This window comes from Piliocolobus tephrosceles, chromosome 1 (genome assembly GCF_002776525.5).
Source record: "Piliocolobus tephrosceles isolate RC106 chromosome 1, ASM277652v3, whole genome shotgun sequence".
Classification (NCBI taxonomy): Eukaryota; Metazoa; Chordata; class Mammalia; order Primates; family Cercopithecidae; genus Piliocolobus; species Piliocolobus tephrosceles.
The window spans coordinates 63,652,965-63,677,569 of NC_045434.1; the positions used below are offsets into that span (position 1 = coordinate 63,652,965).

Below are 24,605 nucleotides of genomic sequence, written 5' to 3' on the forward strand. Positions count from 1 at the left end.
TCCTTCCTTCCTTCCTTTCTTTTCTTTTCTTTTCTTTTCTTTTTTTTGAGATGGAGTATACTTCTGTTGCCTAGGCTGGAATGCAGTGGCATGATCTTGGCTCACTGCAACCTCCGCCTCCCAGGTTCAAGCCATTCTCCTGCCTCAGCCTCCCAGGTAGCTGGGATTATAGGTACCCACCACTGCGTCCAGTTAATTTTTGTATTTTTAGTAGAGACGGGGTTTCACTATGTTGGCCAGGCTGGTCTCAAACTCCTGACCTCGTGATCGGCCTGCCTTGGCCTCCCAAAGTTCTGGGATTACAGGGGTGAGCCACCGCACCCAGACTTTTTTTCTTTTAAGAGATGAGTCTTGCTGTGTTGCTTGGGCTGGCCTCAAGCTCCTGGGCTCAAACAATCCTCCTGTCTCAGAGTTTAGCATTTCTTAACATCATCTTAACCCACACTGTTCAATATAATAACCTACTAGCCACAAGTGGCCATCCAAACTTAAATTAATTACAATTAAAATGTAAAACTGGGCTGGGTGCAGTAGCTCACACCTGTAATCCCAGCACTTTGGGAGGCTGAGGCGGGCAGATCATGAGGTCAGGAGTTCAAGACCAGCCTGACCAATATGGTGAAATCCCATCTCTACTAAAAGTACAGAAATTAGCCGGTCATGGTGGTCTGTGCCTGTAGTCCCAGCTACTCAGCAGGCTGAGGCATGAGAATCGCTTGAACCTGGGAGGCGGAGATTGCAGTGAGCCAAGATGCGACACTAACTCTACCCTGGGTGACAGAGCAAGAATCCATCTCAAAAAAAAAAAAAAAAAAGTAAAGCTCAGTCCTTAGTTGCAATAGGCACATTCCAAGAACTCAATAGCCTTTTGTGGCTAGTGGCCACCATATTGGAGAGTTCAGATTATAGAACATTTCTGCCATTAGAGAAAGTTCTTTTGGATAGCTTTTTCCTGGGCTATGTAGAGACTCAGCAGTATTACAAGCAACTTAGATCTTTCACGGGTCACTTGTTGAGCACTTACTTTTGCCAGAAACTGCCAGGTCCTTTATATGAATTATCTCTAATTCTTGCAAGGAAAGACTAAGAGAAGCTTGAATAATTTTCCAGGGGTCACAGTTACTAACTGGTGTACCTAACATGTAAACCTATGTCTATCTAACCCCAAAGCCTGAATTCTTAGGTGCGTCTCATATCTCCTGTGACGAGGCCACACCCCTTTCCTTCTATACTTGTGGAGGATTCTTTTCACATTCAACCACAGAGTCTTACATTTATCCCTCCTAAATTTTATCTTGTTGGATTAAGTTTATTGCTCCAGATTGTCAAAATATTTTAGGATCCTCATCCTGTCATTCCATATGCTCTCTCGCCTTCCAAGATTCATGTATTTAGTGACTTTGATAAATATGGCCCCTTTAAACTTCATCTGAGTGATCGATAAAAATCATTGCTAAGACAAGGGAAAGGATGAAGGCCTGTGGTCGGCTATTAGAAACCCTCCCACTTGAGGTTGATATCAGTTTACCAGTCTGTAACCTTCAAGATACCAGCATACCAACCCATTTCTGTTCTTATCTCCAGATTCTGGGGGATATGTTTTGTATTTGGAGCCTAAAGACCTACTAGCACCATCTAGAATCATATACTGGTTGTAACCGACTTCCAGATGTTAGACAAACAATGTTTGCTTCTAACCAAACATAAGGGCCAGAAGGATCAAGATATTGGCTCCAGTGTTGATGCTTGTCATTTCCACTTAGCCCTCCTTCTTACTGCCCTCACCTCTAAAGTGGTTGTTTGATTATTTGTTGCTGAAAAACAAACCATCCCACAACAGTGGCTTCAAACAATAGCAATCATTTATTCACTGATGAATTTGAAATGTGGGCATGGCTGGGTGAGAACAGTGGGCGTCTACTTTACTGTGGCATCGGCTGGGCTTAAAGAACAGCTGGGGACTGGCACAGTGAGGCTCCTCTAGCACAACTCTGAGAGTCTTGTCAGCTTTTCTCATGGCTTCATGCCACCCCCTCCCCACCCCGCTTTCAAACTCTGCCCGTATTGACCAACGTGTGTTTCCCACAATGTGCCATCATTGACCATCTCTAGGGCTCCATCCAGTGTGCTTGTCCTTTTCTATGTATCCTCAAAGACTCAGCCAAGGTGTCACCTCTACCTAGAAGCCTTCCCTGATATCCCCTGCACCCACACAAGTTGGTTCGCATTACTGTCTCTCTACTGTGTTCCATAGCACACTTTATTTCCCCTTTTCAAAGCACTTATCCCGCTGTAATGGATTATCCTCTTTGTTTGCCTGTTTTTCCCACGAGATTAGCAGCTCTTCAGGGTACAAAATTGTTGTCATTTTGCATTCCCAGACCATAGCATAGTGTGTAAGATATAGTAGGTGCTCAATCTGTTGAATCAATGATGTGATGATGACTGGTTCTGGAAGTTAAAATGATGCTATCGAAATAACAGATTAGCAACAGGACCTGGCACCTGTAAAGAGCTGTAGTGAAGCAGGTTCTACTGGATGTAAGATTAAATGAGTTCAAGTCCATAAAGCATTTGGAGCAGTGTCTCACACACAGTAAGCTCCATATAAGAATTCGTTGTTGCTATTATCATTGTTATGATGCCTGCGGCTTTCAGGTATAGAGCTTTGCCAAAGGTTCTTTTTGCTCTCCCATTAGGGTTTTTCTTTAACAGGGACCTTGGACGACCTTGGCACTTCCTCCTCCTCTGGGAGTTCCCTGGGAGGAATCCTCTGGAAGAGAAAGTGTGTTCAAGACTGACAGAATCCGCATGTGTTTTTCTCTTGGCAAAGGCTCGGTCCCTGCTCCAGTGCCATCAGCTTTACTCCTATTGGCTTCCACTGCAACAGGTGGATGCAGGGATCACCACCTGCCAGGTGGTTCTAAGCTTCCCCAGGCACAGCGGGGTTAAGGAAAGGGAGAAGTGAATTCAGGGACAGAGTGGTCTGGTATGCCGCCACCCTGGGATCAACAGTTACTGTCCCCCAGGATGTCCTGTGTGGGAAGGCTGGAAGGAAAGCCGCCCACTGAAATGAAAGCTCCTTACACTTTGGTAGAGGGTTTGGTCTGCACCTTAATTTGGAGGAGGTGTTCAGGTTCTTCAAGTTCCCACAGGCCTTGTTCTTGCCCTGCCTTTCTGGGGTAGCCGGAAGCTGAAAAGTCCCAGAGTTCTCTCATCATGTCCGTGCACCACCCTGCCTGGAATTTGGAGGAACTTGAGCACGGCAGTTTTAGCCTGAACTGTGATTAATATTTGGTGCTGGGAAAACTGGGGGTTCTGGGCTAAGCCTGAAATTATTCTGCACAAGGGGGAAAGGGGAATTTCCAAAATGCCCTCGAGAGAATGAGCAGGTCTGGGTCCTGGGTAAGAGGCTTGTATAAAGGGGGAAATGGAGAAGGATGATGGGGGAAACACCCCTGCATAGAAGGGCTGAGAAGCAAGACAAGTGGGAATGGCAGCTGCAGGGCCCATGAAGAGCCACAGCTATGGGGGAAGTTGGTGCAAGAATCCCAGAGGAGAATGTTGGAGGCTGGTGGGTGATATAGGGGAAAGAATGGGGTTGAAATGTTCTACTTGTGCTCCTCCACCATGTCTCAGGTTAAACCTCACTCCCTTAGAGAGACCTTTCCTGATCCTCATAACCCTCATTCTATTCTGGAGTCGGTCTCCGTGGGTCCGGATCTCAGCTCCTCACTTACAGGCTCGACAACCTTGTCCAAGTGTTAAAACTCTTTTAATTTCAGTTTTATCAATCTGTGTGACGTGGCTAAAGATAGTACCTTCTCACAAGGTTGTAAGGATTAAATAAATTAATATATTGAAAATGCTTTGCACAGAGCCCAGGTCTTGACTGATGAGAGCGATCGTGACAACTGTTTAGTGGCCAGTCTCTCCTGCTACTGTGAGATCTGTGGGGCCGGGACTGTGCTGTCCACTTTGGTGTCCCCCAAACCTAGTGCAGGGCCTGGCTTGTAGGGGTCCAGTTGAATGAATGTGTAAGTGACCAGGGTGGGCTCAGGTGGTTGCAGCCCTTGTGGGGATTAAGCTCTAGGGTTATATTTCACTGCATGGATCCTTTCTTTTTCTTTTTTTTTTTTGAAATGAAGTCTCACTGTGTCACCTGGGCTGGAGTATAGTGGTGTGATCTTGGCTCACTGCGACCTCCGCCTCCCAGGTTCCAGTGATTTTCCTGTCTCAGCTACCTGAGTAGCTGGCACAACAGTCACATGCCACCACACCTGGCTAATTTTTGTATTTTTAGTAGAGACAGGGTTTCTCCATGTTGACCAGGCTGGTCTCAAACCCCTGACCTCATGTAATCCATTAGCCTTGGCCTCCCAAAGTGCCGGGAGGCGTGTGCCACCACATCTGGCCTAAATAGTTTCTTTTTCTAGGTGATCCAAGTTAGAAAAGACACCAAGGTGGCTGGGCGTGGTGGCTCACGGATTGAGACCATCCTGGCCAACATGGTGAAACCCCGTCTCTACAAAAAAAATTTAGCTGGGCATGGTGGCATGCGCCTGTAGTCCCAGCTACTCAGGAGGCTGAGGCAGGAGAATTGCTTGAACCCGGGAGGCAGAGGTTGCAGTGAGCTGAGATCGCGCCACTGCACTCCAGCCTGGATGACAGAGCAAGAAGAAAAAAAAAGACACCAAGATTATTCCTGGGTAGAATAAGTGCGGATGACCATTTTTCTTTCCTTCTAGTTTTTATTCTATTATCTATTTTATTTTTGTATTCTCTATAATTTTTCCATACCAAAGCAAGGATTACTTTTCTAATGGCTGAGAAAAAAAAATGTTATTAAACAAACATAACACTCTCCATTGTCAGGAAGGGAGGAGCCATCACTGAAAGATAAGAATGGGTAAGAAATGCAGGGAATAAATAGTATGTGATGGGAAGGCTTCTTAGCCTTCCAAGGCCTGTTGGAGGTTTCACAAGCTGTTCCTGCCGAGGGAATTCTCAATGCTCAAAGCCATGGGGGTGGAGGCCCTGTTTCCCTCCATCTTAAGAAGGATGTGACTGGGGCAAGTTTCAGTTTTAACAGGATCACCGTGTCTTCAGAGGGAAAGAATGTTCTCAACCATGAATCTTTTGCCAAGAAATGGTACTGAGTGTATCATTTGAGGGGCAAAACTGCTGCTCCTGCTGCTCACCCCAGCACTGTTACTCGATATCAGTGGATTATTTCTCTCTAGAGGTCTGGGGTCCCCGGATACAGGGCAACCCTAGCTGCTGCCCCAGGGGGAAGGCAGAGAGGAGGCCCGGACCGAGTTAAGATGCCCAGGTAGGCTGAGTTCTAGCTCTAGCTGGCTGCATGATCCTTCAATCACTGAGCCTTAGCCTTCCCATCTGAAGAAAGGAGGACATCTTCCCTAGTGATATGGAACATCTTCCCTGTTGACATGGAATTCTGAGTGTGAAGTAATACTATATGTGAAAATGCCCTGGAGAACATAAAGTGATGGACAGGTGCTATTTGTGAATGAGAAAAGTATTTGGTGGAATAGAGGAAAACATGGACTCTTTTCAGTGAGTTAAGTTTATGTTTCTTGCATCTGCCGAGTCAAAAACATGTATGGCATTTCCTCCTTCTTCTAGGAGCTTCCTGTGTGTTATACTATCTGGTCCTCATTTGCCACATGTTATATATGAGAAAACTGGGGCTGATGAAAGATACACTGACCTGGTTTTCCCAAGATCACAGAGCTAGTAAGAGTAGGGGAGGAATTATCACCCCCATTTCTCTGGATGAGGAAACTGAGGCACAGAGAGATTAATTGATTTGTCTGAAGTTATAGAGCCAGCAAGTGTCAAAGTTAGACCAGAGTCCTCAAGTCTTTTTTTTTTTTTTTTTTTTTGAGATGGAGTTTTGTACTTGTTGCCCAGGCTGGAGTGCAGTGGCACGATCTCGGCCCACTGCAATCTCTGCCTCCTGGGTTCAAGTGATTATCCTGCCTCAGCTTCCTGGGATTACAGGAGCCTGTCACTACACCCCGCTAGTTTTCTGTATTTTTAGTAGAGACAAGGTTTCACCATGTTGGTCAGGCCGTTCTCGAACTCCTGACCTCAGGCGTTCTGTTCACCTCAGCCTCCCAAAGTGCTGGGATTATAGGCATGAGCCACTGTGCCAGGCCCCCTGAATCCAAGTCTTTTAATGTTACTAATTTAGGATTCATGGACTCCTGAGGGGTTCTCAGAAAGACATCAGAAGGAAGGTTTGCATATGTGTAAATTTTTGGGGGGAGAGGGATTCCAAATATTGAATCAACTTCTCAAATAAATGAATCCAAAATCTTGGACCTGTGGTTGGTCCCTAAGTCGCTCTTTCTGTATTTAAACATTGATATACTACAAGAAAAGCTTTAGTGACGGCAAGTTACTTGGGCAGTTAAAATGTACTTAATTGTTACTGCGCTTCAAGGTTGTTAGTCAAAATGATTGATTTGCCTTTGACGCAGCTGGCCAACTTGAATTTTTCTTTCTCCCAGCTTAATAACTCTTCAGTATCTGTAAGATGTCAAGATCAACACTTTTTCTTCTGATACCACATTTTGTTTAATCTTCAACCTAGGTGCATACCCTGGAAGAAAAAAGACTATAATTCAACTCTTTAACAGCCAGGATTGCCTGTCTCCACCCCCTTCTGAATCTAGTTATGTTGGATACTGGGAGAGAAGCAGGTAGACTCTTTGGGCCTGACCTTTCTGATTTTTCTCTGGAAGAGCTTCACTGAAGGGGCACAGAAGACTAATGTTTCTAGAGCATGGATTCAGGGGCTCCTTCCCACCAGGAACCCAGCTTAACAGGCATGCTGTTCACATGGAACTCGCCAAAACCCTGTGCAGGTGGGTGTGAGGAAACACCAAAGAACTGCACGACTGTCTCTGCCTTTGGAAGGTCTCATTTCCTGTCATTCCTTCATTCAGTCAACAAACTTGGAGCACGCAGTATGTGCTACATTTTGAGGATAAAGTGATGAGCAACACCGACAAGACCCCTGCCCTTGTGGAGTCTATATTCAAACCAGAGCTTGACCTTCAAACTGAGAGACCAACTTAACAAAGGGGCCATCTGGCCACTAACTGTTATGCACCCTGCGCTTGGGAGACACAGTCTCAGCCTTCCTCCACCTTCAAGTCTGATAGGAGAGAGGTTTCAGAGCGGCCCGAACAATCTAAAGTGGAAGTGAACAGAGCTCAAAATAAGTCCTCAAGTGCTGAGGGGAGACCAAGGAGAAGATAATGCAGTGAGGGCAGTGAGAGAGGGATTCCTAGAGGAATTGCACCTTGCTTTGAATTTTAGCCCTAAGCTGCAAATCCTAGCTAACTTCTAAGTAGACGCTGACAGCTGGCTTCTATTTGACCTGCCATATTGGCTTCTATTTGACCTGCCGGGGTGTTATGCCACCCCGGGACGTGGTGGAGATTTAGACAGCCCAGGACAGAAAATCCACTAGGAAATGAAGTCTGAACTACACCACTAGCTTTCTGAATGGACAGGATCTGAGGAGCTGGGAAGGTAGTAGGGGAGAGGGCAGCTGGGTGGGGTTTCTTCCAGGAAACAATGTGGATGCAAGATGCAGTCCTTGTCCCTGGCCTGCCCTTACCGCTTTAGTATTTCAGATGAGTCAGCTCTCACTCTGCCACCTGCTTTCTGTAACTCTGCAGCAGGCCAGCAGCCCCCAGTCCACCCTCTCCTCCTCCCAGGGCTCTGGGGTGAAGCCCTCCCCAGGAACTCCCTGGCTCCCAGTACCGATGGGAGAAGCTCTTTTCAACTGACATGATTTATTTTAACAATAAGGGACAAGAACCACAACCGATTTCCACAGAATTAGAGTTCCTCCTGACACGCCTGGGACTTGCCAGCTGCGAAGGACACTGTCAAGCCATCCTGTATGCCATTTGCCGTTCTGCTGTTCCTTCGCTTGGAGGGAAGAGATGCCTGTTTCTATAGGGAGGAAGTTTGAAGTGAGAAGAGGGGATAAAGATTCTGTGAATGGAAAGAGCACTGGACTGAGAGTTCAGGGATGTGGCCTCCGGTCCCAGCTCCACCACTACTCAGTTGTCTGAAGAAAGAAACAAAAATCTGTGATACCTCCCTGGGCCAATGTGGGTGACATGTTGCCTAGAAAGAAGTGCCGTTGTGATACGTTTATGTTGGTGGGATGGGGGAAAGAAATAACTGGTTTGTACAGAGTGTTATGAAATAATTAAATCTTAACCTTCTGTTGGGGTAAGCTGATGGAAACAACCGTAGAAAAGGACAGACTGAATATTTTTTTAATTCTCTCTATAGAAATTAACAGTAAAAAAGGTATTGACATAGAAGAAGGAAACAAAAAGTTGTCAGGAGTTAATGAATAGAAATGTTGTTTTTTTCTGGATTTTATGGTGTTTGTGGTATTTGTTAGCTTTTACAAATTTGTAATTTGTTGTAATTTCTCTTTCTAAATAAATATTTACTTTTGTCTCTAATTTTGTCCCTCTATTTTTGAATTCAATTTTCAAATTCAAAATGCTTCTCTCTGGGCCTCAGCTGTTTCCTCATCTGTAAATGAGAAGGCTGGACCAGATGCTCTTTCATGTCTGGTGCAATGAAGCGCTGGAGTGGGCTGCCTATGACTGCACCCAGCTCTACCACACCCTACCTGGGTGTCTTTGGGTGAGGTACTTAGTAGCTCCAAGTCTCATCTTCTTCATCTAAAATGATGGACACAAAAATAGTATTGACCTCATGGAATAGGTGTGAATATGAAAAGAGACCATGCATATGGATGCTTCACACAGACCCTGGGGCAGCAAAAGTGCTCAGTACTTGTTAGCTATTAGTGTGAATCTACTCTTTCAGTCTATGAATTTTGTTGGAGGAACTCCTGCTTACCAGGCCTCTGGTTTAATAAAACATGACTGGAGGGACTCCATCCTGAAGTGAGTATGCTAGGCACTCACAAGGCACCTAGAGGGTTAATGCTTTATGGTCTGAAAATAGCCACATTCTAAACTGACCACCACTTATAATTACAGAAGACTGATGGCCATACAGGACATCTCCCACCAAGCCTTCAGAATGTCCAGATGTCCCAAGTACAGCCCACTTTACTCAGAGATAACATCAACGAGCAGACTTAGGTTGAAGGATTAATGGTCACTAGAGCACCAACAGCCCGTACCTTTAGTGAGCACATCTGCACATTCCAAGTTTAATCATAGCTCCTTCCAGTTTCTTATAAGCAGAGATGTTCCTAAAGGACAGGGGTTCCTCCTCCTGCTTTCTGGGCATGCCCTACTCTCTAATGGAGTAGTTTCCAATAAATTTGCTTCTTTCTCTGTGCTCCAATTCTTTCCTGTGTGAGATCTAAGAACCTACTCTTGGGGTCTAGATTGGGATCCTCTTTTCTGGCAACATCTTGAGTATGTGACCATGAGAAATGTTAGAAATTGGAGTGAAAGGTACATAAACATGTGGACCCAATACCATTCTCTGGTTCTCCCAGAGACACAAGGCTACAGGAGAGTAGGACTCTGCCTTCTCCCAAAGCTGATACCTCCCTGGGCCAATGTGGGTGACACGTTGCCTAGAAAGAGGTGCTGTTGTGATACGTTTATGTTGGTGGGATGGGGGAAAGACATAACAGGTTTGTATTTGCAGTGTTATGAAAGAATTAAATCTTAACCTTCCATTGGGGTAAGCTGATGGAAACAACCACAGCAAAGGACAGACTGAATATCCTTTTATTCTCTCTATAGAAAATAACAATAAAAAAAGTATTCACATAGAAGAAGGAAACAAAAAGTTGTCAGGAGTTAATGAATAAAAATGGTTTTTTTCTGGATTTTATGGTGTTTGTGGTATTTGTTAACTTTTATGAATTTGTAATTTGTTGTAATTTTTCTTTCTAAATAAACATTTACTTTTGTCTCTAATTTTGTACTTCTATTTTTGAGTTCAATTTTTTTCCCCAGATGGGATCTCACTCTGCTGCCCAGGCTGGAGTGCAATGGTGCAATTATAGCAGACTGCAGTCTTCAACTCCTGACCTCAAGCAATTGTCCTGTTTCGACTTCCTGACTACAGGTGTGCACGAGGACTACAGGCAGGCATGTGCCAACACACACAGCTTTTTTTTTTTTTTTTTAAGAGATGTGATCTTGCTTTGTTGCCCATACTGGTCTCAAACTCTTGGTCTCAAGGGATCCTCCTACCTCAGCTTCCCAAAGTGCAGAGGTTACAGGTGTGAGCCACTGTGCGCAGCCTGAATTCAATTTCTTAAAAGGACCTTCCCCACTCAATTGTATGAGCTGTAGCAGTTGCCAGATTTAGCAAATACAAATACAAGACCCCCAGTTAACTTGGAATTTCAGGTAGATAAACACTGAGATGTTTTCATCTGAAATTCAAAGTTAAATGTGCATCTTGTACCCAGTGGGAATATAAAAAAAGAAAAGTAGTGGTCAACTCAACCAGGGTTGAAGTGGGGAGGAGGAGGGAGTGAGGAAAGGAAAGGAAGAGGGGAGAAGTTTCACAAAGTCACACCAGAGCTAGGTCTTGACGTTAGGTTGGTGTTTGTAAGGTAGAAGAGCCAGGGAGGGCTTTCTAGGAGAGATGAGCCCGTGAAGTGTGGGAGACCTGCAAGAGAGATGAGGTGGAAAATGTAGGCAATGTCCAGGCTGCGATGGGTCTGGATGTTGTGGGGAGCAGATTTTCTGCTACTGGGAGGCCCCAGGGCATTACGCTGGGAGTTTTAGACTGGAGAGTTCCAAGACTGGGTTTGCATTTTAGAAAGTCCACCTGCCTAGGGAAGAGTGGATTGTTCAGGAGAGGAATGGGGAGGCATCAGCTGGGTTCTTTCCATTACCTATCCCTCCATCCCATCTCCACTGGGGCTCTTTCACAACATTTGAGCTACAGAGCCCATTGACATAAGATACGTCACCTGGGGCCTGAGGCTTTGAACAGGCTTTGACTGAGAGCCCTGTGGGCAAAAAAGGAGGAGGAGGAGGAAGTCCAGGCTGAAATGGCATAGATGCCCCATGTGGATTTGTGCTTCCCTCCCCAGGAGCACAGGTGTGGCCAGTTTGGATTTCCTTAGGTCATCAGCTTCCTGGGTAATGACAAGTCAGAACAGCGTGGCTTGGGAGAGTTATGTCACCTCCCCTGCTGAACGGGCTTGAGGTCCCTCACAAATCTAGGTTCCTTTCCACTCCACCTAATCCCAGAGTGAAAGGGCAGCATGGGGTTAGAAAGCGCGCTGAGCCAGAGGTGAGGAGAGAGAAGTTTAAGAGCAGTCGTGCCACTTCCTTGCTGTGCCATGGAGGACTGGTTCACTTCTCTATTTCTTCATCCCTGTAATGCGAACATTGAACTGAGTTCTCTCTGTTATATTTTCTGACTCTCATTTCCAAATATCACAACAAAGGAGAGCCAACCCCACTGAAAATGAAGAATAAAAGAGAGACAAAAGATAAAAAAACAAAAACAAAACAAAGGAGAAACTTTTTTAGGTTTAAATTTCCCAGTTCTTTTTCTCATCCTTTTTTTTTTGTTTTATTTTCAAAGCTCTACTCAAGTTCACACATATCATTATGATCTAGATATATTTACCAAGACACCTAAACATTTATATATTGTTTTAAAATTCCTATTAGTTTCCCAAATAAAATACCCATCCATCATTATCAGTAATATATATAATATATACATATACACATATATGATATACATATATTATATATACACAGATTACACATGCATATATATTATGTATACATATATATATACATATATAGTGTGTATATATATATATTTTTTGAGACGGAGTCTTGCTCTGTCACCCAGGCTGAAGTGCAGTGGTGCGATCTTGGCTCACTACAAGCTCTGCTTCCTGGGTTCACACCATTCTCCCACCTCAGCCTCCCGAGTTGCTGGGATTACAGGCTCCTGCCACCATGCCCAACTAATTTTTTGTATTTTTAGTAGAGACAGGGTTTTACCATGTTGGCTAGGATGGTCTTGATCTCCTGACCTCGTGATCTGCCCCCCTCAGCCTCCCAAAGTGCTGGGATTACAGGCGTGAGTCACCGCGCCCAGCCTATATTTCTTTCTATTACAAATTCGTTCTCAGTCATATTTCTTAGTGTTTTATAGTCCTCATAATGACAGGTTCTTTTTCAAATCTAACCAAAATTACTCATATAGATCTAATGCATTTCATCCAAATCCTGCAATAGGGCCACACATTGCTCAACTCCATGGAGCCTCATTCCCATAGAAGGCAATAGGCATGGTACCCTCTGGAATTATGCAATTTTTGTATGTGCTCCAGGACTAAGTACTTAGGAATGGCCAGAATCAACTCTTTCAAGGGAAGGAAATTGCCTTGGCATCACTATGAAAAATTCATGAGGTTGGAGCGCATGTTAGGTGGGGATAAGGAATTGGAAGATATGAGAGAGTTGTGTCCAGAACATATCAAGTTGTGTCCAGAGCATTCTCCATTCTGGCTCGCCAATCTTGCTTCACATTCTTTCTGCTTCCCTACTTAACAAGTGGAAAATTTGAGCTCTGATATCTCAATGGTGGGTCCATTGGTCCCAGAAGTCCCAATTCTAAGGCGAGATGCAACCATATGTCTGGAGACCAGATTCATAATTTAATTGCAATCCTGGGAAAGATGCCATTCTCTCTCAATCTATATTTTATTTTTGATATTAGGGGTCAGGTAGCAAGGCTTAATATGAAGAGAACTTATTTCTTATCATTCCTTCTTCCTGATTTAGGAGCTCTAAAGGGAATTGTAAAATTGATAATAAATGTCATCATTTTCAAGTTGCTTATTATGTGCCAGGCACTGTGCTGAGGACTTGCATGTAATCACTTTATCTTCATGCTGTGCCTACATGGTGAATGTGCAGTAGACATGATGTGTACCATTTGACAGATGAGTAAACAGGCACTGAGATTAAGTGGCTTGCCTTCAGTCTGACAGCCATAGAAAGTAGAGCCAGTCAACCCAGCTTCCAGTACCGGCAATTATGGTACACTGCATGCTGGAAGCGGAGTTATAAACACATCACTTATTCCCTTCCCCTGCAAGCTTCCTGGTATGACATATTTGCCCTGAAATGAAAGCTGGGTCAGAACATACAATCTGAGCACAAGGGGTGAATGTGGGGTGAGACTCAGCAAGGACAGTGTTGCAAATCCTCTCATGTGTGTGGCTGGGCTCTGAACTGCTCTTTTCACATGTGCAGAGGGGCTCTGAGCTAGGCAGCTCAGGCCCTGCTGGGAAAACAGCACTCACCTCCCTCCATCCGACCCCTCTGGAGGAAACAAGGGTGGGGATAGGGGAGATTTCCGATGTCAAGAGTGGCTCTTTGCCCCCTCTCCAAAGGAGCAGAAAGATGTCCATTAGCTCCTAACAAAGATGTCTTCTCCTTTTCCAGGTGCCTGGCACACAGCTTAGAAAAACATAACATTTATTAAGGAGTACTTACTATGATACAGGTCCATTAGCTCATTGAAATCCTCACAGTTTATTTTACCTACTTTATGGAGCTTCAGAAAGGCTTTAAGTAGCTTGTCCAGTGTCTATAGACCTAACGCATTTCATCCAGACTCTGCAATAGGGCCACATATTGCTCAACTCCGTGAAGCCTCATTCCCACAGAAGGCAATAGGCATGGTACCCTCTCTGAGCCAGGCAGAGAGGGTACCTACCTGGCCATACCCTCATCTTATTTCCTTAATCATTTTCTTTCTTCTTTAAGATATAGCTGATTAATCATTATTATGAAATGCCTCTTTCTTCTGGGTCTTGACATGTAGCTTCTAGGAAAAATGATAAACTCCCCATCTCCATGCAAATGAGAATTTTTTTGCAATTCTTTGTTCATACAGAAAAATCCAAGTTAAGTCACTTTCTTGAGAGCTGTGGCATGCTACCAAGAAGAGAAGGGAGACAAGGGAGGAGAGAAGAGAGAGAGCCAGGGTTTAAACCCAGAACTACATTGTGAACCGCTACAGTCTACCACTTCCCTCAACACTTATCATTTTATTATGTCCAAGATGCTGGACCACAAGACATCATGTCCCTGGGGTTTCTTTCCCTTGCACCTGTCCCATAAAAGACCCCAATCCTTCCTGTCCCTTTTCCTTCTTTGCCGGTGCCCTGTCGCCCTCTCTGTCTCCTGAATTTGGCTGCAGGGGCAGGGTTTGTACCAGCCCAATGGGGTCTCATAATTGCATCTCGTCCCGAGGTCACTTCATTTGACTTATTCACTTCATTTGAATAAAGCTCCATGTATTCTGGGAGTCTGTGTTTGGGGATGTCAAAAGACAAAATTACAACACATTTAGTTAAAAGATCTTAATTGGCTTTTATTTGCAATCCTAGAATCAAGCAACATCCCATTTTATAGACATAGAATGAGTAGCCCCATGAGCTGACAGAGGAGAGTGGTTTTATAGGCAGACAAGGGCTGGAGGAAGCAGAAACAGAGAACAAAAAGCAGATTGGTCATTTCAAGCTACTTTCCTTGTAAAGGTTAGAGCAGAGGAGACTTCCTTATATGCTGGCTAAAACTGGCTCACTTGAGGATTTGGCTATTATCTTTCTCTCTCCTGATTTCTCAGAAGGTTAGATAAACAATTTAGTTTCAGCTTGGTGGTGTGGAACTTCATTCAGCATGAGTGACTCCATTTCGGTTTGGCCTATTGGCCTAGTGCAGTAACTTGGTCCAAACCAATCACCTCCTGAAAATTTTATTTAATGGGAAGAAACTGTTTACACCCTATCTTTTCATTGCCCCAAACCCTGATCCCTAGAGAACTTCATGGTAAAGAGTTTATGTAAAAAGGTAATTTAGATAGAGAGTCTTCTAGCCCAAGAATAAGGATTTCAGGTCCTGGCTCTGCCACTAGCTTCTCTTAAACCTCTCTTCTTTCCAGTCTCATTTTCTCTCTCTCTGCATTAATCAAGAATGAGAGAACTCTCCAGGGGACAAGATGAAGGTGAAAGAGATGATGTGCAAAGAAATCCTTGCTTTATGAGGGGAAAAACTGTTCCTCCTGAAGTTCAACAAAATAATGCAGGTAAAGCAGTTAGCTAGCACCTGGCACATGGCAGACACTCATAGCTGCCTGAGGCATTGGAGAGCTGGATCATGCTGGAGCCAGAGGCACCTGCAGAGCCTCACGGGTTGGCTGCTGCAGGGTGTGGCTGACTGAGAGTGCTTTCATGAGTTGGCCTGCAGGGTACAGTTGGTAATGTGCCACAGCTCTCAGGAAAGTGACCTAACTTGGATTTTTCTGCATGGACACAGAATTGCAAAAAATTCTCATTTGCATGGAAATGGGAAGTTTATTTTTCCTAGAAGCTGCATGTCAAGACCCAGAAGAAAGAGGCATTTTATAGTAATGATTAATCAACTATGTCTTAAAGAAGAAAGAAAACAATTAAGGAAATACGATACTAAGAAAACAAGGGAAAAAACAATCTCCCCAAGGTGGATCCACCCAGCAAACCTTGACAGCATTTCCTCTTATCCACCTGAATAAAAATGACCAGCCCTTTCCAAATGGCAGAGAGCACTGAGAGGAGACACAAGGAGCAGCCCGCAAGCACCAAGTGACAGGTGAGGCTCATGCTGTCCATCGTCAGGGGCTCATATGCACCGCCATCCTAGACCTCCTCCTTCATGGCCGCAGGGAGGTGACTTATTACCATTGTGTGTGGCTATGATGTTCCAGATGCTGGGCATTTGATAGAACGGGAAGAGATACTCTATAGAAGGGGTGAATTTTCTAGTACCTTAGTTTCAATGAGAAGAGATAGAGGGTGGGAAAGAAGGAGGGAAGGAAGGAAAGGTAAGGAAGCTAACGTCTTTACTACTGCTTTTTTGTTCCAAGAACTGTGTTGGGCACTTTGTAATGTGTTATCATTGTTTAATCCTTTGCAATGTTAAATGTCTTTTTAAATGTAAGGAGCACCACCGGTTCATAAATGGATTCCTGTCTGTCTGGTGTCAGGGGAGCTACTGGGATTCCAGGCTGTGATGCCAGAGAGAAACAGTGTTGTTAGTGGGGTGGAGTAGCAGTAAAGAGAGCCAGCTCAGGGACTGGCCCACCTTCCCTCAAACCCTGGCCTGGGCAAGTTACTTCATTTTCTTGGTAAAATGGGAACAGAAACAGAGCCTACCTCACAGGGTAGTTGTGAGCATTAAATGAGAAAATTACGTAAAATTCTTGGGACAGTGCCCAATGCACATGGCACGTAGAATAAATGTTACCTACTACTAATATCTGAAATAGCCAAGATGTCTGGCATTGCCTCACCAAGCTAAGGGAGGCATCTTTCTCCTCCACAAAATGCTCAAGTCTCCTGGCATGGGATGAGCAGGCAATATCCCACTGCTTCTGAGAGTTATCTTGTCAGAAGAAAAACAGCACTCTCTTTCTTGGCTTTCTAGAAGCACCCCAGTAGCCTTCCGAGGGGACAGAACTCTGGGGGACTCTCTACAAACTTCCCTGGCAATGGGGCCCATCTTTGTTTAGCCAGAAAGAAAGGTTGATAAAAGAGGAAGGGAGCTCTTTGGCCTAATGCCTGCCACGTGGTAAGGTCTCAGCATACACCTGTCTATTCCCTGGGAATGATGCCCAGTTACGGAGAGACAAGGCAAAAATGGTTTCTAAACAGGATTTCCTGCTTCCTGACTTTCCAGAGAAGGAGCTGGGAATCCTGAGGAAGGCATAGGGAGTGGGGGCAGCTGGGGTTCACACTCACATGTATGAGTTACAGCAGCTCTAACTATAGCTCTGCAGTCCCCGCAGCTGGCTCCCTGTGTCTGATGCCCTCCTCTCCTCCACGGCCATACATGATACACTTACCTTGGCACACACAGCTGTAAATGGGAGATCTCAGTGGGCATCATGCAAAGTGCATAGCAGAGGGCTGCTCTCATCACATGTGTTGTCATAAGACGTGTGTTAAGGCTAAGCTCTATTTATAAGCTTGGGAAATGTGGGTGAAAGCAGAGATAACCCCATAAGCTGTATCATTATATTTTATGCACTTTTCTCTGTGTGCATTATATGGCACAATATAAAGTGGCTAAATGAAGAGGCAGCAAGAAAGACAGAGGCAAGAAGGGTAAGAGAATGAGAAGAGGCAAACCTCTCAGAGTCTGGCCCTGGCTATGAAGCAGCCAGCTGCAAACATGCCGCTCATACCCTTTGGCTCAGCGGGTGACAGACGGGAAGTTGCCAAGCTGCCCTCTACCATTGGCATCTTCCCCTAGCTCCTCGTTGTGGCTAATTAGTCCTTGAAGATGCCTTGAAGACTTGAAGAAGTCTCCCTTTCCCATCCTCTCCAGAAGATGAAATCTCCACAGCTGGCTTCAAACAAATGATTTTAAGCAGATACACTCTTGAGGTTTATAATAAACGGGTGTTACTTATTTTGGGGGTAAACATCAAAAACCAAGTGTGTTTTTATGGTTTTTCACATCTGTTGCCCAATTCCTAGGGCATCTTACCAACCCTGCTTTTCCTACTTAATTTATTAAAAACAATGCTTTTCACCCCTGTTGACAAAGTAGGCTGTGGTTGAGTGATATGCACACAAGTATGCTTCCTGGGACTTAGAGAGTGGTGTATCATGCTTTCTGGGGTGGAGGTGGGGGCATGGGGTGAGGGTGGGGAAGAACTCATATCCAGTTGACTCAAGAAAACCAGAGGAGACACATACCCCTGAAACTCCTCAAGGCTGAAGTATTTAGTCTTGTTTTCTTGTATTCCACCTGGCCTGCTTTTGGGGCTGGAAGGGGACGTCAATCAGGGCTCTTCTCTTTCATTGCCCTCCACTCTTGGCTGGACAGCTGACTTCCTCTCCTTTGTGCAGGCATGAAGTTACATTGTGTTTCCCTTTGGCTCCTGGGTACAATACTGATGTTGTGCTCAGTAGACAACCATGGTCTCAGGAGATGTCTGATTTCCACAGACATGCACCATATAGAAGAGAGTTTCCAAGAAATCAAAAGAGCCATCGTGAGTATGGGTTGGTGTAAAGGTGTGGGTGATGGGGTATACCTCCCCTTACATCTTAGCTTGAAAATGAGTTCCTTCTCATTGCCTTTTGCATCTCAGAATAACATAGGATACTGATTGCTTATGTCTGTTCTTATGCTTCCCTCCACAGCAAGCTAAGGACACCTTCCCAAATGTCACTATCCTGTCCACATTGGAGACTCTGCAGATCATTAAGGTATTGGCCTATGTCTGCTTTTTCTAATATTTTTATCTTCAGGTCTAAATGGCTCTGGGTTGAGAAAGAAATCCCTACATTATCATCTTCTCTTTCCCAATCTCCAATGTACTCTAAATGCACCAGGCTTCTTCTTTGTCAGATGATGTGTTAGGGCATGCTGGTGTCCCAGGGACATGCAACCCCTGGGAGGAATGAAAGAAGTGCCACTTCCTAGAGAGTGATTGGGGGTGACCAGTGCTCAGAGGGGACAGGATTTCTGTGGCTTAGGGCTAATTTTGGAAGGTCCCATGGAGGTAGCTAAAAAAACAGTGACTTAAAACCTGAGGAGGTTATAGATCAGTGGATAAGAAGGAGGAAGGTATTTGGGCAAGATAAGATAATGACTGTAAGATCAGTGAAGGTTGGACAGAGAGGTGACCAGGTTTGTGACCCGAAGGACATGTAAATGACTGGTGGGAGATAAGGCAAAAAAATACCTTGGAGTCATTTTATAAAGGTCCCTGGAGCCAGGCTGAGCCTCAGGCTTATAATACAGGCAATAGGCTGGGTGCAGTGGTTTATGCCTATAATTTCAGCATTTTGGGAGGCTGAGGCGGGTAGGATTGCTTGAGGTCAGGAGCTTGAGACCAGCCTGGGCAACATAGCAAGACCTCGTCTCCAAAACAAAACAAAACAATTAGCAGGTCATAGTGGCATGCAACTGTAGTCCCAGCTACTTGGGGGGCTGAGATGGGAGAATTGCTTGAGCCTGGGAGGTGAAGGCTGCAGTGAGCCATGACTGTGTCACTGCACTCCAGCCTGGGCGCCAGGTTGAGATGCCCAAAAGGAATAAAAGAATGTGTGTTAGGGCACACTAGTGTCCCAAGGACTTGGAACCCCTGGGAGGACCTAAAGAAGTGCCACTTCCTAGAGAGTGATTGGGGGTGCCCAGTGCTCAGAGGCGATTAGGATTTCTGTAGCTTAGGGGTAATTTTGGAAGGCCCCATGGAGATATAAAAGAATAAAAGAAAATAATAGCAGCAATAGAGAGTCACTGAAATTTTTGAGCCCAAAGTTATATTATCATAAATTGTTTTAGGAAGACAGTCTGGTGCTGTTCTTACAATGGACAACGTGAGGCAGGAAAGCCAGTGAGAAGATCAGTCCAACCATCTAGACAGGAGGTGACGAGAATATGTTACAAAATAGCTTATCAGGTGATCATTCATTTTACAAAAAGGCCCATGAGAGATGCCTTTAAAAGTGAGCTTCTCTAGTCCTGGGAAGTATTCTAGACAGATCCAGTTTTAGGGGGATTTTATATGACAGAGTGTGAGGTATATTTGTATTGAGTTACTTTTTTCTCAAGTTTCTCTGCATACGCGAGAGAGACACACACACACCCCTTCATAATTCTTCGAAGCAGTGATTTATTTGTGGTGAAGAGATGTAGCCACTTACTAAATAAAATTCTAGCCAACTGTATTATAGACACATAAGATATGACAGCTGGAAGGAACCCAAAAGATCATCTATTCCAAAACCATCATTTTCAAATGAGGACAGTGAGACCTTGGGAGGGAGCATGATGAGTTAGTGGCAGAGCTAGGAATAGACCCCTAAGTGTATGTCCCCATCTTCAGATTCTTTCTCCTCTCAAGGTTGGGAAGTAACTCATGTGGAATAAGAAAAGGAGTCAATAAGGATTCAGGTCTTTATCCTTCCTTTCCCTTCCTTTCCCTTCCCTTCCCTTCCCTTCCCTTCCCTTCCCTTCCCTTTCCTTTCCTTTCCTTCCCTTCCCTTCCCTTTCCTTCCCTTCCTCTCTCCCTCCCTTCCTCTCTCCTTCCCTTCCTTTCTCAGCCCCACCTTCCTTTTTTCTGCAGTGCTCCTTTTTCTAGTACCACAGTCTTTGATAGTGCAGAGGAGTGTAACATTTTGCCCTTCTGGTTAAGGAAATCAGCAAAAGTGAAGGAGGAGAAGGGTTTTTGTGTTGCCATCTAGGAAAAGCTGCCACTGGGGCCAAGGAGGCTTTGCTTCTTGAATGAAGACAGATGTGCTGTCCCACCGTTAACCACTCCCTGCTTAGACTGAACAGTTTATCTTCTGCAGAGTAACTGACTCTCAGGGCAGATGGCAGGCAAACTTCTAGAAGGAAACTGTCTAGCCAACTTCTCTGGGCTGTGCCTGGGAATTTAGAGACTATCTTTTGGGGACATCTGCACTCTGCAGGCTGCAGACCTACCCAAATATGCCCATTTCTGCAGCTGTCGGTCTCCCTTCTTGCAAATCTCAGCCTCATTCCAGTGCTCCTTCTGGTTGTAAAAGGACAGACTAGAAGAGAGCTAAGCAGTGTGGCCCAGAGTAAGGTGGCCAGAATGAATGCATTGTGATTACAGTTGGAGGAATGCACACCTAGCAGGATGACTGGCATGCAACAGCCTTTGTGTGTTGCCGGACAGAAGATATAACAGAGAGGCTGACTTCAGCCCCTGTAATGTAAGGAAGTCCTTTTCCAAAAAGCTGCTCAGCCATCAGTCCTTTTAAAAAGGAGGCAACTGGTTCCTGGAAAGATTTAAGTGGAAGTTAGTGATGACATGCTAGGGATACTGTAGAGAGAATTAGTCTATGATGGATTCTGGGCCCCATCCTTGGTAAATGTATTTCTTGGCCATACAAAAAACGGGGAGAACTGGAATCTCTTCTTACCATTTTTGTCATAAGTAGTTTTGCTGGGAATAAGAGAGGATGAACACTCTGAGACCATTACGAATTTTTCCAAAATGACTTTTAGTTCTCTCATGTGTTGCTGACCCCACTCAAATGGACTGCCCTGGTCTCTAACATAAAGAGAGAATAGGCCTCCAGTGTTTCTCTAATTTGTGTTTGTAGCCCTTAGATGTGTGCTGTGTGACCAAGAACCTCCTGGCATTCTACGTGGACAGGGTGTTCAAGGATCATCAGGAGCCAAACCCCAAAATCTTGAGAAAAATCAGCAGCATTGCCAACTCTTTCCTCTACATGCAGAAAACTCTGCGGCAATGTGTGAGTCACTGGGTCAGGATTCCAGCATCTGCTCCCCTTCTGCCCCAGGAGAGGCCAGGATGTGCTGGCCCCCATCGGCCTCCTGATATGGTGCTTGGAGTCAAAGGAAATTCTCTGCCCATGTCTACGTGGAGAACTGTTGAGAACCTCTCCCGGTGGCCATTGCTTCCCCAGGGCTCCCTGCCTGCTGGCAACTCCTCGGACGGTCTCCTCCTAGATAACCCTCCTGGGGTGACCGACTTATGTCAACATATTCCTTAGTAAGAGGCATGGCAGGGACACCAGTTCTACTATAAGCATACCCCTGGTTTCTTTATTTCTGGCCCTTTGGTGTCTTTACATCAATAAACTTCTGGGTAGGTCCTTGGTATGGCCTATCCCTAAAGGTCACCTAGAAATTCATTGCAATCTATTCAAATCCAACATCAGAAACAAAACCAACACAAAGCAACAAAAACTTAGACCAGTAGAGAATCTGGGCTCTAGTCCCATTCCTGCTAATGATTTCCTGTGAGACTTTGTGTCAAGTGACTTCACCTCTCTGTGCCTCAGATTCTGAAATTGTTAGAAGGGGTGACGGTCCCTGTCCTACTTGCATTAATATGATAATGGACTCAAACGAATTCACCTAACCAGTTATTTAATTAATAATCTAATTAATATTTATTATCTAATTAATATTTAACAAATGTTCATTGAGTGCCTACCCTGTGGGAGGCAGCACTCAGAGTGGTGATAAGACAGATATGGTGTCTGCTTTCCTAGTGCTAACAGTCCGACGGGCTCTAAATGCAGAAAAAACAAAAGGCGTGGGCAGATGCAGGTGATTCTACAAACAAGCTCTATTTTTCCATGGCTGTTCCCATGGAAACATGGGAGTTTACTCATCTGATTCTCACTGTGGGAGGGAGGAGAAATGTCACTTCTCATGCGGGCAGGTAGGAATAAGAGAGGGCCCGAGTGGAAATGTCCTCTGATAGGAGCTTCCTCCACTTTATCACAGCAGGAACAGAGGCAGTGTCACTGCAGGCAGGAAGCTACCAATGTCACCAGAGTCATCCACGACAACTATGATCAGGTAAGATCTGGGAAGAGGATGGGGAAGATGGAAGATGAGAGATCAGGAGGGTGCCAGCCCTTCAGCCTCCTCTCCACTTAAATTCATGCATTCACTCTATAAGCAGTCATTGTGGGCAGGCCTCAATTCTCTGTGTCTGTAAAGAGAGTTTTGATCTTACCTCATTTGCTAACCTCCTGGGCTCCCCATGTCCATCATTCCTCCACCATTTTCTCATACCCTCGTATATCAAGCCTGACCTGTACGATTTGGAGAAAGCACCCACTGCTTAAGATGGGATGACACAGAGGGAGCAAAGATCCCCCATGAAATGTGAGCTATTATGCGTAAAACGTGTTACCTGCATGCTGTCACTGCAATCACTGCCTGCCCCCCCGCCCATATTGTGTGTAGAGATGAAGACACAGTACTTCTCATGTTAATGTTGGTGTAAAATGCACATCTCACGTGGATGTAGAGGGAGAAGCAGTGCTTTTCATGAGCATCAGCAGATCTTGTTAAAATGCAGATTCTGGCTCAGCAGGGCTGGGGTGAGCCTGAGTTTCTGCATTTAGATCATACTGACAAATGACGTCAATGCTTTGAATAGCAAGGAGTTAGGGAGCCTATTATGGGCTCTGCTTCTTTGTGGAGAGGCTCTGTAAGATAATGTTGTAGAAATAGCTAAGGATTACATGGTTCTTACTATAAGCCGGGTATTGTTCTAGTACAACAAGTATTACACATTTGTCGTTCGGAACAATGCTATGAGTCATTATTTGCATTGGATACATTAAGAAACTGAGGCTCGAGCAGGTGCAGTAACTAAACTAAGTTCACACTGCAATTGCATGGCAGAGGTAGGATTCAATCCCACGCTGGCTGGCTCTGCAGGACATGCTAAAAGCATGAACTCAGTCTGCTGGGGAAGGAGGTGGAATAAGGCAGGAGACTTGGGCTTCAGTTCCAACTCTGTTACTGACTGACTGTGTGACATTGGGTAGGACACTTGCTCTTAGGGACTTTAGTGCTCTAATATGTCAAATGGGGACAACATGCTCTCCCTACCCGCTGTCCAGCACCACAGGGATGAAGATGTTCTGGGATAACAGAAGCACTAAAGCAAGCTGATGTGGAGAAGAAAATCAGCAGAACTGGCCAGTAAGGCAGATTTTTTTTTCCTGTGAAAAACAGAGGAAAAAAAAAAAAAAACCTAAGGGAAAAGAATGAAGAATTTTAAAGTTTTGTTTATAAGGAGCTGAAATGATTTAATTGCTTGTTTGTGGGGAAAAAAATTGGTTGCCTGCGAGGAAAAGAATACTGAGTCTGTATGTTATGCAAATATATTTCACGACAAAAAACAAAACCTTGTGGGGACCAGCATGTGAAGAAAGTGACTTGAAAACCATTACACAGTCTAGAAAGGTGGGTTCTTACAATGATCTCTGATTTCAGCTGGAGGTTCCCTCTGCTGCCGTCAAATCCCTGGGAGAGCTCGACATCTTTCTAGCCTGGATTGCTAAGAATAATGAAGTAACGTCCTCAGCCTGATGACAAGGAACCTGTATAGTGATCCAGTGACGAACATCCCCTGTGCGGTTTACTGTGGGAGACAGCCCACCTTGAAGGGGAAGGAGATGGGGAAGGCCCTTTGCAACTGATAGTCCCACTGGCTGGCCTCAGGCTGTCTGATTCCACTTGAAAATAGTCAAAAAGTCTACTGTGGTATTGATACTGAACTCTATCTGCTGAAAGGGCCTGCAGGGAGTATAGGGCTGCCTCCCTTCTAATTTATTGTGAAGTCGTATAGTCCATGTCTGTGATGTGAGCCAGGTGTGATATCCTGTAGTACACATTGTACTGACTGGTTTTTCTGAATAAATTCTGTATTTTACGTATGAATGGAAGGATCTTTTCATTCAGGGAGAGTCAGTCAAGACTGAGGACAGGGTGTTTCTGACAGAGGAATGGTTGTCATGGTGACAAAGCTGAACAAGCACAGCCACAAGTAAGAAGAGAGGCCGCTGGGTAGAGGCCAAAAAGGGCACCAACATCTAGATGGACACCGCATAGATGATTCAGAGCACAAATGCCTATCTTTCAGATTTCATATCACATGCTTTAACGGAAAGAACAAGACCTCTGAAGTCTGACAGATCTGGTTCCAATCCTATGTGACTTCCAACAAAACACTTAACGTTTCTAAGACTCAGTGTC

At 44.8% G+C, this 24,605-nt stretch overlaps 1 protein-coding gene across 3 annotated transcripts in view; it reads left to right on the plus strand.

Moving 5' to 3' along the window:
* IL19 (interleukin 19) overlaps window positions 1-24,290 on the plus strand; it is a 48,337-nt gene extending 24,047 nt beyond the window's left edge. The window contains exons 1-7 of one of the 3 annotated variants that reach the window (XM_023187027.1): window positions 10,035-10,279; window positions 14,995-15,680; window positions 17,945-18,090; window positions 18,242-18,307; window positions 21,179-21,331; window positions 22,335-22,409; window positions 23,844-24,290. In XM_023187027.1, coding sequence (XP_023042795.1) covers window positions 17,947-18,090; window positions 18,242-18,307; window positions 21,179-21,331; window positions 22,335-22,409; window positions 23,844-23,939 — 534 coding nt within the window. In that variant the 5' untranslated portion in view covers window positions 10,035-10,279; window positions 14,995-15,680; window positions 17,945-17,946 and the 3' untranslated portion in view covers window positions 23,940-24,290. Of the gene's footprint in view, window positions 1-10,034; window positions 10,280-14,994; window positions 15,681-17,801; window positions 18,091-18,241; window positions 18,308-21,178; window positions 21,593-22,334; window positions 22,410-23,843 lie in introns of those variants that run through there. The other 2 variants (XM_023187028.1, XM_023187026.1) reach the window with 2 other exon arrangements.
* Window positions 24,291-24,605: the final 315 nt, after the last annotated feature.